This window comes from Eretmochelys imbricata, chromosome 1 (genome assembly GCF_965152235.1).
Source record: "Eretmochelys imbricata isolate rEreImb1 chromosome 1, rEreImb1.hap1, whole genome shotgun sequence".
NCBI lineage: Eukaryota > Metazoa > Chordata > Testudines > Cheloniidae > Eretmochelys > Eretmochelys imbricata.
The window spans coordinates 257,268,250-257,282,266 of record NC_135572.1 but is presented as its reverse complement, the minus strand read 5'-3'; the positions used below and the strand labels follow the sequence as shown (position 1 = coordinate 257,282,266).

The following is a 14,017-nucleotide window of genomic DNA, read 5'->3' as shown; positions in this document are numbered from 1 at the left end:
CTTTTCCTGGGGAAGGTTTGATAAAAAATCCTCACCAATTTGCATAGGTGACCACAGACCCAAACCCTTGGATCTTAAGAACAATGAAAAAGCATTCAGTTTCTTAAAAGAAGAATTTTAATAGAAGAAAAAGTAAAAAGAATCACCTCTGTAAAATCAGGATGGTAAATACCTTACAGGGTAATTAGAGTCAAAACATAGAGAATCCCTCTAGGCAAAACCTTATGTTACAAAAAGACACAAAAACAGGAATATCCATTCCATTCAGCACAGCTTATTTTCTCAAGCCATTTAAAGAAATCATAATTTAACGAGTACCTAGCTAGATTACTTACTAAATTCTAAGACTCCATTCCTATTCTGTCCCCAGCAAATGCATCTCACAGACAGACCCAGACCCAGACCCTTTGTTTCTCCCCCCCGTCCAGCTTTGAAAGTATCTTGTCTCCTCATTGGTCATTTTGGTCAGGTGCCAGCGAGGTTATCCTAGCTTCTTAACCCTTTACAGGTGAAAGGGTTTTTCCTCTGGCCAGGAGGGATTTTAAAGGTGTTTACCCTTCCCTTTATATTTATGACAGCCACTGTGCCCTGAGTCTGCTGGGGCTAGTCTGTCTATCCCGTCTCTTGAGGGGACCTGCTTCCAAGGTTGGGAGACAGTGGGCTAAAGGGGTGTATAATGCAGACCTGTTGGGCAGGGTTCACTAGCCAAATAATACTCCATGGGTGAGGTTTCTTGGCAAAACTGCGTGATGTGACTAGTAAAAATGGGCTAACGTCAATCCTTGTCACCTGTTTGCAGGAACGTAGCGGCTCTACCATCTCCCCTATCCTGACTGCAGTACAGTCTAAAATGGCCCCACCCACCTTCAACAGAACCAACAAGTTCACTGCAGGCTTTCAGAACATTGTGGATGCTTATGGTGTGGGGAGCTACAGGGAGATGAATCCAGGTAAAAAGACACGTGCTTTGCTGCAGCCTGAAGATGAGATCCTGCCAAGGGCGTGGGTCAAAAGGGAAGGCCTCCGGTCTCTGACCACACTTTGTGATCCAAAACCACATATGTCACAGCTGAACCAAATTCTCTGCTGGTGCAAATTAGTTCAGCTCCATTGACTACAGTGAAACTGCACCCCTTTACACGTGGCATAGAGTCTGGCCTTCTGACCCTAGTGGTTGATTTAAAAAGCTGATTCTTGTTGAGGCCCTTCAGTGAAACTGAGCTCCTGTCTGTCTCCTTCCATCAGCTCCATACACTATCATTACCTTCCCCTTCTTGTTCGCGGTGATGTTTGGAGATTGTGGCCACGGGGCTGTTATGCTGGGCTTTGCCCTCTGGATGGTCACTAACGAGAAGACACTTTTGGCCCAGAAAAGCAATAACGAGGTGAGTTTCCTAGGGCTGAATGCATCCTGTCAGCCTTGCAATGGGTTCCAAAACCCTTACTCAATACTGAAGGCATCTAAACCCCAAAACGTTAAATGAATTTTCTTCTGTAAAACTCAGAGGACCTAAGAGGCCTTGCTGTTTGGCAAGTAGTTCCTCTGCCTAATAATAACACAAAGGGCCAGATCGCCCCAAACACGCTCTAACTTTGCATCTGCAGTTTCATGCACCCGCATATATGTCTGTACAAAACTGCAGCTGGCATTTGTATGTACAAATTGGGGCTCAGTTTTCAGAAGTTGGATACTAAAGTCAGGCTCTTAAATCCACCTTTAGGGGTCTAAGTAATTGGCCTGATTTTCAAAAATGTTGAGCAACCAGCAGCTCCCATTAAAATGGCTGGGTGTTCAGCACGTCTGAAATTAAGCCATTTCTGTAGGAACATCTTATGCAAGCATGAACATCTGGAAATACGGGGAGTGAGTGAATGACTCTGTAAAAGAATTCCTCTCTCGAGGCATGCTGCACAGTGCGAGAATTGCTGTGTTGTGTGATGGTTGCTTGCTCTCCCTGAATTCTTCCCTTGCAGATTTGGAACACCTTCTTTGGTGGGCGCTACCTGATCCTGCTCATGGGCATATTCTCCATTTATACTGGCTTTATCTACAATGACTGCTTCTCCAAATCTTTCAACATCTTTGGTTCTTCCTGGCATACCCGCCCCATGTTTAGAAACAACACGTGGAAGTAAGTGGTAAATGATGTAAAAACAAAAAGCAAGATGACATGTAATGGAACAATATTTTGTTCCCTGGGGATTAAAAGAAAGACCTGCTGAGGATGCATGTGGGGTTGGGCTGAATCCCTGGGGTGAATTCATGTGTGAATGGATCAAGCTGTATGACTGAATTCACGTTTGGACAAATCTCATCTCAAAATCAAGGTGTATTTTAACAGATACTTAAAATAGCTGCTGACTTGGGGAGGGGCCATCATAAGCGTAGTGGACTCCATCACCCGGCACATGGGAGTATGACCTGGCTTTCCCGTTCCTCACCTCTCTCTCTCTCATTCCACTTGCCTCCCACTCACCTTTCCCAGCCCCCTTTTACTCCTGGAGCCTGCCCTGCCCACTTCTTCTCCTCCCCTGTCTGTACACAGCCCCATATCACTATAACAGGGTTAAAAAAAGAACTAGATAAATTCATGGAGGATAGGTCCATCCATGGCTATTAGCCAGGATGGGCAGGGATGGTGTCCCTAGCCTCTGTGTGCCAGAAGCTGGAATGGGCGACAAGGAATGGATCACTTGATTACCTGTTCTGTTCATTCCCTATGAGGCACCTGGCATTGGCCACTGTCAGAAGACAGGATACTGGGCTGGGTGGACTTTTGGTCTGACGCAGTATGGCCGTTCTTATATTCACGATCCGGCTTCATTGTCAGTATCCAAGAGATTCCAAGGCCCAATAAATTCCTGGACTGAGATTCTTTGATGTACCAAAACTCTCATGCTCCGGGAGCTTGGGAAGCTTCTGGCATAATTTAAACAGTGTTGGGGGCCTGTCTAAATTATGGCAGCCTCTCCTGGACTGCCCTATGGGCCGCAGTACTGCCTGGAACCTCTGCAGAACTGTGTGCTAAGGCCCAGTCCCACCTCCAGTCCTGCCACCGACATGGTCCTTATGATGCTAGCAAGGGGGGTCTTGGAAGGCAGCTTTATGGCAGTTTTCCACAGTTCCTGTTCTGGGGAGCCCCCACTCCTGTCCAGCTTACAGGGCTTTTTGAGCCCTTTACACTGCTCCCTCCAGCCCTTTTACCAGGTGTGAAGGGACTGGAATGAGGGTGAGGATCTAGCCCCTAGTATCCACACATCAGGGAGAAGTGGATTTGTAACATTCCTTCAGATTTTTCAATGACAATGTGAACAATCAAAATGCTAGAGAGCAATTGCCTAGACGTTCCGGAATTGTTCGGATGCTACCTTGATGTGTTTCCTCCCAGACTCATTGTAGCTGGAATAGGAGTGTCAGGCCTTGTATATCCAATATAGACACGTATGTGTGTACACACACACACACACACACACACATGTATAGCATATGTACACGCACAATGCCACTGTAGGCCTTGGGTATATGACACTTTTAATTTTGTAGTACTTAGCACTCTTGATAGAGAAAAACCTCAGGTTGAGGCAGTAAGAACCTGCCCCTTCTCTTTTCTTTTATAGTCCACATGTTCTTGAAGAAAATCAACTATTGCAGTTGGATCCAGCGATCCCTGGAGTCTACTCAGGAAATCCATATCCATTTGGAATTGATCCGGTAATAAAGTTCAGTTGGTCCAAGATCTTTAGTTATATTCCTTCCTCACATCTCCAGATCTAGTACATCAGCAGCTTGTGTATAGCCTTCAAATATGCAAGCAGTCCCTCCCGAAGCCACATTGGCCACTTCCTGCTCTTTGCAAGTCCATTACACCTTAGTTATGGAGTCTTTTAGGATGCTCATCTTCAGCCATCAAGATTTTAGTACAATATTCCTTCCCCTCATGCCATGACCAATAGATAGAGGCTGTGTGGTCTGCAGGCTTGTGCACAGATTTGGGACTTGGGAAATTCTGAGTCTAATCCTTGCTCTGCCTGTGAGTCAGTGGATTTAATTTACCCAGCTGCATAAGGATAATGATAACGTGTACCTATGTATCTCATCATTTTGATTTGTGGATTAACTCCTTAATGTGTGTACAGTGATTTAAAGCACTGAATAAATGTAAGGATTATTAATGTCTCCAAATTTGAGTTATTGACATCTAATACCCCATCATTGCAATTTTGTGTGAACCCCTTTTCTTCATGCTGGGTATGAAATTCAGTTAGCACCAAGTGGTCACTAGCACCAACCTCCCTACTTCCCTTTCATTCTCATCCAGCATGCCTCTGTTCGTAAAAGAGCTAGATGTGATTTCATTGTCAAAAAACAAGGCAAAGAAACTCATAGCAGCATAGTAACATGTTAATGTCCTGGGCCCAGACCTGGCAGTGTAGCTGAGAAGCATTCACTGCAATTCAAGAAGTGGCCTTAAAGTGGGTTTAAGCCAGCTGTATGTTCCCTCCCCCACTCCTGGGACCATCTGTGTCCACTCGCTGGTGTAAATTAGAACAGCCGTAAGCTTTTATTTACTCTGGCTGCTAATTCTCCCAGTGGGCTATTCTGGCATCCAAGGATGTGGGGGGAGGAGGGCAAAAGTGGACAATGGGCATATTCCACCGGCTGTGCATAGAAGACATTACAGTGGCTCCATGTATGCCATCTGAGGATTCCCCGGCACTCTGGTAATCCACCGGTGATTGGGTCAGCTAGCTTTAGGGCAGGACATGGGCTTTGCTGCATAATTATTATTAGTTAATTGGATTTTATTGAAACAAAGCAATTATCCCAGCTGTGTCATTTAACTGGAATGTAGATGTGCAGCATACAGCAACATGAAAGTGGACAAGAATAACTGTGATGAGCCCAGCAGGCCACTAGATGGCAGCTTTTCTCTCCAGTACTGCACAGGTTTAGCTGAAAGTTCTAACAGGAATCCTAACAAAGAAGCAGGCTGTAAGAAAATGGACAGTGCCGCACATTTCTTGGTGTGTTTGCAGGGTTGTTGTAGCCGCGTCGGTCCCAGGATACGAGAGAGACAAGGTGGGTGAGGTGATATGTTTTATTGGACCAACTTCTGTTGGTGAGCTTGGAAGTTTCTCTCACTTCAGCAACAGAAGTTGGTCCAATAAAAGATATCACCTCACCCGCCTTGTCTCTCTGCTTTTTTTAATATGACCATTTCTATGGGATTTAACCAGTTCACTCATTATAAAGGCCTGGCTTGTTTCTTTTGTGGAGAATACTTTTGTACGGGTTTAGTAGGATGGTATGATGCATTTATACCTTGAAGAGAAATAGTCACCCTAGACTGAGATCTGACTGTTTTGGGGTCTCCTTCAAAATGATAGTATATCCTACTCTAAAGCGTGTGTAGAAGCTAGTATGTTACTAGCTAAATAAATAAATAACTAGTATGTTACTTTCCCAGCAAATCTCCCTTCCCATCCAGCCTCCCTCCCCCCCAACCCCGCTCCCCGGCTCCTTTTTATACTGTATCTCACAAGTATTGCCTGAAGAGGAAAGTAGGTATCTACTCAACATCCTCCACAGTGGAAAACGAGGCAAATAAACTATTTGAATTACATGCAAGGTACTTTTCATCCTTAATTTCTCGCTCAGCTTCAGGTAGTCCAGTGAATCCTCTGATTCTCTTACAGGCTTTCCTGCCTTCAATGGTTTCCATAACCATAACGGTTCAGCTGCTCCTTTAAGTGGTGACCAGAGCTCTCTCTCAGTTTCATGCATGAGAATAGTCTTTCTTGAGTTGAAATGAGCACGTGTTCTACAGGTCACTGTTTCCTCCAGCGAACATGGAGACCTTTTTTATAGTGGATGAAGGCAGGAAGGATATTCGCATTGTTATCCACCTCTGCTGTCGAGAGAGACATCACAGTCCAGTGGTGCTGGAACAATTTTTATAATGAGGGTGCTGAGGGTGGAGACTATGTATTTGCGTTGTTATTACTACTTCGAGCCAGGGGGTGCAGCAGCACCCGTAGTTCCAGCATCTATGGCACAGTCTAGTGGCTAGTGCCTGACGCTGGAGAGATCAGGGTTGTATTAACAGCTCTTCCACCGGCCTGCCATGTGCATGATCTTAGGTCACTTCAGCACTCCGGGCCTCAGTTTCCTCATCTGTTTAAAAACAGGATAATAATTATCTTGGAAATCTTTGGGTGAAAAGCTTTATATAAATCCAGTGTATTATGAGTCAGACTTAGATTTCAGTCATTTTGGACCGTTCGAAGTAGAACTAGCAAAAGGAGTTTGATGGCATTTGAAATTAATGGTCTAATGATTTTTCACCTGTCATTATCAAAAGCATTCCCCCAAATCCTGCTGTTTTCATCCATTTCTCCCTTCGCTTTTCTGAAGATCTGGAACATCGCTGCAAACAAGCTGACGTTCTTAAACTCCTACAAAATGAAGATGTCTGTCGTCATGGGGATTACGCAGATGGTCTTTGGGGTCACACTCAGTCTTTTCAACCACATGTAAGTGTAACGGTTTCGCGCATGCCTTTTAAAGGCTGCTCTGGGTTACTGGGCTAGAGGCGTGGACTCTAAGCCTGTTGCTGCTGCTCATGAATAGTTTCGTGGCTTTAACTCCTTCTCTGAAGCCTGGGCACCGCACCCTCGTCTGGTACAGTGGAAAATCCTGATAAGGATCAAGTGTTGGCCAGAATATTTTATCCTTATCAGCAAGTGATTCTTATGTACTTATGTTTTACGTATTTTCCACGGCCTTAGCTTCCACTGAAGGAGATTTGCATTCCTGGCCTTCAGCCTTGCAGAAAATTCTCCCCAGCCCAACATTCCCTGTACCGTTCACTTTTCTACCACAGTTATCGCTGAGTCAGGGGTCCCAGTAACCGCACACTTGTGTCTCAGCCTACTTTCAACATGTTTTAGTGCGGATGGGACCTAGCGATGTCCCTGTAAGTAAGTGAAAGCCTTGGACTATTGTTTGTATCAAAGCCTCTACTTAAGCCTGTAGGAAAACAGGTTGGAAGTAAGGTATGTCTGCACTTGACAGCTGAGTCAGAAGACCCATTTACGACATGGTTACAGTTTGCAGTGCCAATTGGACCTTAGCTGGTGCTCATTTATCATGACGAGCACAGTATGGGCTTGGCTACACGTACGTTTTATAGCACTCTAACTTGCTGGCTCAGGGGTGTGAAAAATCACCCCCCCCTCCGAGCGCAGCAAGTCAGAGCGCTTTAAAGCACTAGTGTAAACAGGCTCCGAGCTCTGGGAGCTATTCCCCTCGTGGAGGTGGGTTACCAGGAGTGCTGGGAGAGCTCTCTCCCAGCGTTCGTGCACGACCACACTCGCACTTCAAAATGCTGCCATGGGAGTGCTCCCGCGACAGCGCTCTGAAGTTTCCAGTGTAGCCATGCCCTATGAAAACCTAGCTAGGTGAGGAGATAGACCTGTGATGGGACACAGATCTACCGTTCGTAAGATAGGGTAGTAGCCACAGGAGGGCTGTGCATAGGGTGACCATAGGTCCCGTTTTGGCTGGGACAGTCCTCTTTTTAAGCTCTGTCCTGGCTGTCCCGACTTTTTTGACAAAAATGGGCATTTGTCCTGTTTGCTGTTCCCAGCTGATCAGGTGGCAAGAGCAAATGAACGAATGCCCAGTTTAGCAAAAAGCTCGGATGCACCCCCCCAGGGGGGTGCAGAGGAACATTGTGGGGGTGGGGGGCCAGCGATGCGAGGTGCTGGGCAGCAGGGCTTATGGGGTCAGCCCCAGCAGGTACGGGGCTCAGGTGCTCAACCCCAGCCGCAGGAGGCATGGGGTAGGGAGTTCTGGTGGGGGGGTCAGCCTCAGCCCATAGTGATGTGGTGCTCGGGGGGGGTCAGCTGCAGTGCGGCATTGGGCTCAGGTGCTCAGCCCCAGCCGCAGGTGACATGGGGCTCAGGGGGGTGGGGGTCAGCCCCAGTCATGGGCAGCACGAGGCACGGAACTTGGGGGTTCAGCCCCAGCCCTGGGCGGCGCAGAGCTCGGGGAGTGAGCCCCAGCATTGGGTGGCATGGGGCACGGAGATCAGGGGAGGGGAGGTCAGCAATGGGTAGCAGGGGTATGGTCAGTTCTGGCGAGACCTATGGGCAGGGGGAAGGGTGGCTCAGGCGAGCCCCATGGGCACGGGGGAGGGCAGCTCGAGCGAGCCCTGTGCCATCCCGTTTTTAGTTTAGGAAATATGGTCACCCTAGCCATGCAGCAACCCTGCTGATCGTGCTGGTGCCCCACACCTGCACTTCACCCACATCGAGGCTGATTCTTCGGTTTACTGCAGGTGAAGCGAATTTTCCCTCTAATGCAGATGGGCAAGCCCTGTGTGTTGATGCACATCACTGCTCCAATTCATTGCTGAAACCAAACCAAGTGCAATATGTCACCAGTTTTCACAATCTCTTCTTGATTAGGGTTGTGGCTTTTCTGCTGAGTGATCTCTGTGTGTGTGTATGTGTGTTCTTGATTTCACAAACTATTTTCAGAGATACAGAAGTGCAGTTAATTTTTTATGTAGAATCTATAGCTTTTTTGGCTAAAATCTCTCTCTCTGGGCCTGATCCAGAGCCCACTATAGTTAATGGAAGTTTTTCCATTGACTTCAGTGGGCTTTGGATCAGGCCTTATATGTATAATACATCCACAAAACCCAGACTCTGTTCTGGGATCTCACGGAGGTTGTGTAGTGGATGAGGCTGCCTATAGGACCCTCGTTTGCTGAAAAGTCAGAAGGTACATAGTGAATGAAGCAGGAAACTGCAGGAAGAGGAAGGCTGGTCTCATAGTTAAGGCAGTTGAACGCTCCCCTGGAGAACTGGATTCTATCCCTGCCTCTGCCATAGAGTTCCTGTGTGATGCCGGGCAAGTCCCTTAAACCAAACTTTTCCCAGGTGGCCCCTAACTGTGTATTCCTCATTTTCAGAGCACCCAACTTGAGACCCTGGGTCTGATCTACAGAAGTGCTTAGCCCTCACAGCTGTAACTGCAGTCAGTGGGAGCTGTGCTTTGAACACAGTGTTATATAAAGCTAAGCACTGTGAAAAGTCAGGCCCTGTATGCCTCAAATTGGGCACCCAAAATTACTGGGCACTTTTGACTTTAATCTGTATGCCTCAGTTCCCCATCTGTAAAATGGGGCTAAAAACCTCTCGCCTCAGAGGGGTGCTGTGAAAATAAATTCACCAGTGCTTGTTAGGAACTAACGTAATATGATGAGAGCACCATAGAAAAGCCCATAAGGAAATTAATAATTTTGCATTCAGTGCAGGTTGTGGATGGTATGCAATAAATAAGGCCTGGGGTCACACAGGGAGGAGAAAACAAAACATTGAATAACTGCTCATTCAGCGAGCACCATCCCTCCTGTGCACTGACTGCAGCAGGGATCCTATAGAAAAGTAGTATGTGATCATGCACACACACAAGGGGGTATGAATTAGGGCTGCACGGGCAATCTTAATTCTAGCATTTCCTAATGTTTGCTACTTTAACATTCTTTTAATGTACTTTTTTAATGTAATAATCTATAAAGATGCTCAGATACCATAGTGATAGGCAAAGTGTAAGACCTGAATAGAATATGTGTAAAATAATATTTATATCTTAATAGTACCTTTAATCCCTAAATTTGCCCAAGTCACACGTTTCTCCCTTGTCCATCCATAGCTGTACAATGCTAGTTTCATTTTTCGGAGACTACATTATGTGCTCCACAGCCCTAACCCAGTGACCTTATCCCGGGTGTGCCGCACCAATCCCTTCGGTGGGGTTCTGTCTTTCCAGCTACTTCAAGAAAACCATAAACATCGTCCTGCAGTTCATTCCAGAGATGATCTTTATCCTCTGCCTGTTTGGTTACCTGGTCTTCATGATTATTTTCAAATGGTGCCGCTTCGACGTCCATGTATCCCAGAAAGCACCGAGCATTCTCATCCACTTCATCAACATGTTTCTGTTTAATTACAACGATCCTACAAACGGTCCCTTATATCCACACCAGGTAATGACTCGAGTATATTTACACCTAGTTTTACCCCAAGTTTAGAGAGCCATTTCAGCCCAGCTTCATTAACTGGTGTGTGTGGGCCCCAAGCTATGTTAGTTTGAAAATTAGACAAGCACTGGTATAATAAGCAGTTTAGACTGGTCCTACCTTTCAAACAGTTCAAGTCTGTTGAGAAAATTTCTATGGGTCAAACATACAGCTATGGGTAGCATAAAATCCCTCCTTGACCTGTAAGGGGTTAAGAAGCTCAAATAATCTGGTTGGCACCTGACCAAAAGGACCAATAAGGGAAGAAGATACTTTCAAATCTGTGCGGTGGAGGTTTTGTTTGTTCTCTCTCGGACAGAGAGGGACCAGGGCAGGAAAAAAAGATCTCCTAAAACCCTACCTGAAATAAGCATCTAAGATTACAAAAATTGTAAGTAATAGCAAGGAAATGCATTAGATTATCTGTTGTTTTAGCTTGTGAATTTTCCCTGTGCTAAGAGGGAGGTTTATTCCTGTTTTTGTAACTTTGAAGTTGAGCCTAGAGGGGAATCCTCTGTGTTTTAAATCTTTTTATTACCCTGTAAAATTACCTTCCATCCTGATTTTACAGCGGTGCTCCTTTTTTCTTTATTATAAAGTTCTTCTTTTAAGAACCTGATTGAATTTAGTGTCCTAAAGAAAGGGTCTGGTCTGTACTTTTATTAAAGGCAATTGGTTGGTATATTATTCTCAAGTGAAGGGGTTTGGGGGATATTTTGGGGAAATAGGAACTCCAAGTGGTCCTTTTCTTGAATCTTTGTCTAAATCACATGGTGGTGGCAGCAATCCCGTCCAAGGACAAGGAAAGGATTTGTGCCTTGGGGAAGTTTTAACCTAAGCTGATAGAAATAAGCTTAGGGGGTCTTTCATGCAGGTCCCCACATCTGTATCCCAAAGTTCAGAGAGGGGAGGAAACCCTGACAGGGTCAAATTCTGCCCTCCATCACACCTCCATGTGTGGTGGGTTGTGTAGGGTGGAATTTGGTTCTAGTGAAAGCAGTATCTCCTCTTAATGTCTAACCCTGCTGTTTTTTTGTTCTGTGAGAGGCAAATCCTGTCTCCAGGCAGCGAAATCAACGTTGTTACTGGGGAAGCGCAGAGGGGCTCAAGTGCCAGGTGCCAGGCTGGGGAGCATTGTTTTACTGGAATTCAGGTTGCTCCGGTAGTGAGGAAATGGGTCTAATTGCTGACCCCAGTGATGACGCGCCCAAGACTGGGAGAGTGAGTGTGGAAGCAAAGCTGTGGTGCTCTATTGTCTCGTGGTGACTCCGTTTTTAGGGCTGCTCATAAATTTTTTGGCGAAACTATTTTTGACATAAAACCAGGTTTTTGACAAAGCAAAATTTTTTCCAGAAATGTCTGCTTTCCTCTAGAATTTCTGATTTTTCATCGGAAAAGCTGAAAACTCAAAATTTTTTGGCTGAAAACCGAAATGTATTTGTTTTCAGGCAATTTTTGATCAAAAATTATTTGGTTTGGAGGTTCTTTACTTTTAATGAAAAGTCAAAATCTTACACCAAAAGAAAACTGTTTTCCTACCAGCTCTGTCCATTTGGTCAGATAATACATGAGAAGATGTTTTTTTCTAACTGTCAGCCCTGCAAATTCATGCTGGCTTCACAAAGTCCAGCTGTGTTCTTTCTGGCTCGTACATACTTAATCTCTAATAAGGAAGGTTCTGCAGGACAAATTCTGCCCTTCGTCGCATCTGTGCAACCCTACAGCATTCTGAGGTCAGATTTCTGTCCTGCAGTTTGGACTCAGTTGCCAAGACTGTTGTTGATGCCTAAGATGGAATAGACTCGCTGTCCAATAGCTGTGTGGGGTCTGCAGTGTTAACAGGAGTGCAAAGGAGTGCAAACTGCAGTGTTAACAGGAGTGCAAATATGCTTATTTTTGTCACCAAGCAAGCAGATGACACTCTGAAGGTACACAGGGAGCAGACTGGTTGAGTGAGAAGGGACCATTTTCACTGAATCACTTTTCTGACCATAATTGCACTTGCAAAGCTTTTTTAAAAAAAGCTTTTGTGACGTCCCTTTAACAGATTTTTTTTTTCCCCCCTTGGTCCCTTGTAGGAAGAAGTCCAGAGCTTTCTGGTCATATTTGCCCTGATAGCCGTTCCCTGGATGCTTCTGTTTAAACCTTTCATCCTCCGAGCCAATCACCGGAAAGCTCAGCGTATGGTAAGGGCACAAGTCCGTCGCTGCAATCAGAAGTTGCAGACAGCTCTGTTTTCACTACATGGGGCCAGAGCTGAAGATTAGAGGTGGGATTTTCCAAAGCACTCAGCATAGGACCTAACTCTGCTCCCGTTGAAGTTAACGGGAGTTATTTACCAGCAATGTTCCCTCTAATTTTTGACAGGCCGTGTGCACAAAAAAATTAATTCTGTGCAAACTGTTGTGTGTGTGGTGTTTTGCCGTGTGTGCGGGGTTTAGGATCTGTGTGCACACGCGCGCAGCTTAGAGGGAACAGTGTTTACCAGTGACTTTGATTGGAGCAGAGTTAGGCCAACACTGAGTGTTTTTTAAAAACTATATCCTAGGTCAGAAGCAGTTAGAAAAAAGTAATTGTGAGGCCAGTGGTCTAGTGATTACCTCAGTTCCCTGCTGTGCTCAGTTCACAATCACTGTTATGGCTGATTGCTTGCTCCATATAAACGGGGAGCAGGGCAGAAATGGTGCTCTCAGGGAACGTATACAGTACCTGGGGAAATGCCTGATTTAAAAGTGATTGACCACTTGTAAATAATGCTTTCCTCCTTAAATGATAGAACTCATCTGAGCAAGTTTTAAAGCCCCTGGTCCTACTCTGTTGCACATAACAGTCAAAGCTGCTTGTGAATTCTGTTCTTTATCACATTTGTTTCTAATTTACTTCTCTTGGTAGTTAGATGTAGTGACTGGAGTATCTTTTATATGGCACAGATGTTTTCATTTAAAAAGAGATCAGCTAGTTATGCTAAGTGACCTTTTTCAGTCCAGTAGCTCATAACCTATCATTTGTCCTGTAACTTCTTACTGTGTAACTCTTCTGGGATTTTCAGGCAAGTTTTACATTGTTGACTCCAGCTTCTGCTTTACGCCAATAACATTTGATATCTTTCCTCCTCTTTCCATCTTTCCCCCCTATTCCAACCAAAGATTTTCATATGTCGGCTGTCTGATCAGATCTTAGATTTGCTCAGTGGTTTGAGCATTGGCCTGCTAAACCCAGGGTTGTGAGTTCAATCCTTGAGGGGGCCATTTAGGGATCCGGGGCAAAAATTGGGGATTGGCCCTGCTTTGAGCAGGGGGTTGGACTAGATGACCTCCTGAGGTCCCTTCCAACCCTGATATTCTATTCTATGATTTGGCCAGATTCATACAGCTCCAACAAAAGGCGCTCTTTGTATGATATTCAAGACAACTCTAAGATAAGCGGGTATCACAGAGATTACTGGTGCAACAGAACAAAACACATTATTATGAGACCTTTCCTACAAAACATGTTGGAAGCATTAAAGAATGCCAGGATCCGGCCTAACAAGCTGCTATATCACTACTAGAATGAGACTTTTATTGTGCCCTATATTATGTTGGCTATAGGATTCTTCACATACTCGTTCATGGTCTTTGGAGGCATGGATCAAGTCATCCTGTGTGTATTATAATGCTGTGCACTTTGATGATGCTCCACAAATACTGATTATGGAGAGAGGGTGGATAGTCTTGAGATTTTGTCACCGGATGTAGGTCAGGAGATCTGGATTCTGTTCCCAGATCTCTCTCTCAGACTTACTGTGTGACCTTGAGCAAATCACTCAGTCTCTGTGAGGCTGATTCTCTCCTCTGGCTTGTAACAGCGTGACTCCATTGGCTACAACTATTCTCGATTTGCATTGGTGTGATTGCAAGGAGCAAATCAGGCTTTCAGTGCCACAG

At 45.3% G+C, this 14,017-nt stretch overlaps 1 protein-coding gene across 1 annotated transcript in view; it reads left to right on the top strand.

Moving 5' to 3' along the window:
- Positions 1–14,017, top strand: part of ATP6V0A4 (ATPase H+ transporting V0 subunit a4) — a 49,850-nt gene that overhangs the window by 21,453 nt on the left and 14,380 nt on the right. The window contains exons 10-16 of the mRNA XM_077807534.1: positions 800–950; positions 1,246–1,385; positions 1,975–2,132; positions 3,619–3,712; positions 6,416–6,534; positions 9,842–10,058; positions 12,170–12,277. Of these exons, the coding sequence (XP_077663660.1) occupies positions 800–950; positions 1,246–1,385; positions 1,975–2,132; positions 3,619–3,712; positions 6,416–6,534; positions 9,842–10,058; positions 12,170–12,277 (987 nt within the window). The remainder of the gene's footprint in view (positions 1–799; positions 951–1,245; positions 1,386–1,974; positions 2,133–3,618; positions 3,713–6,415; positions 6,535–9,841; positions 10,059–12,169; positions 12,278–14,017) is intronic.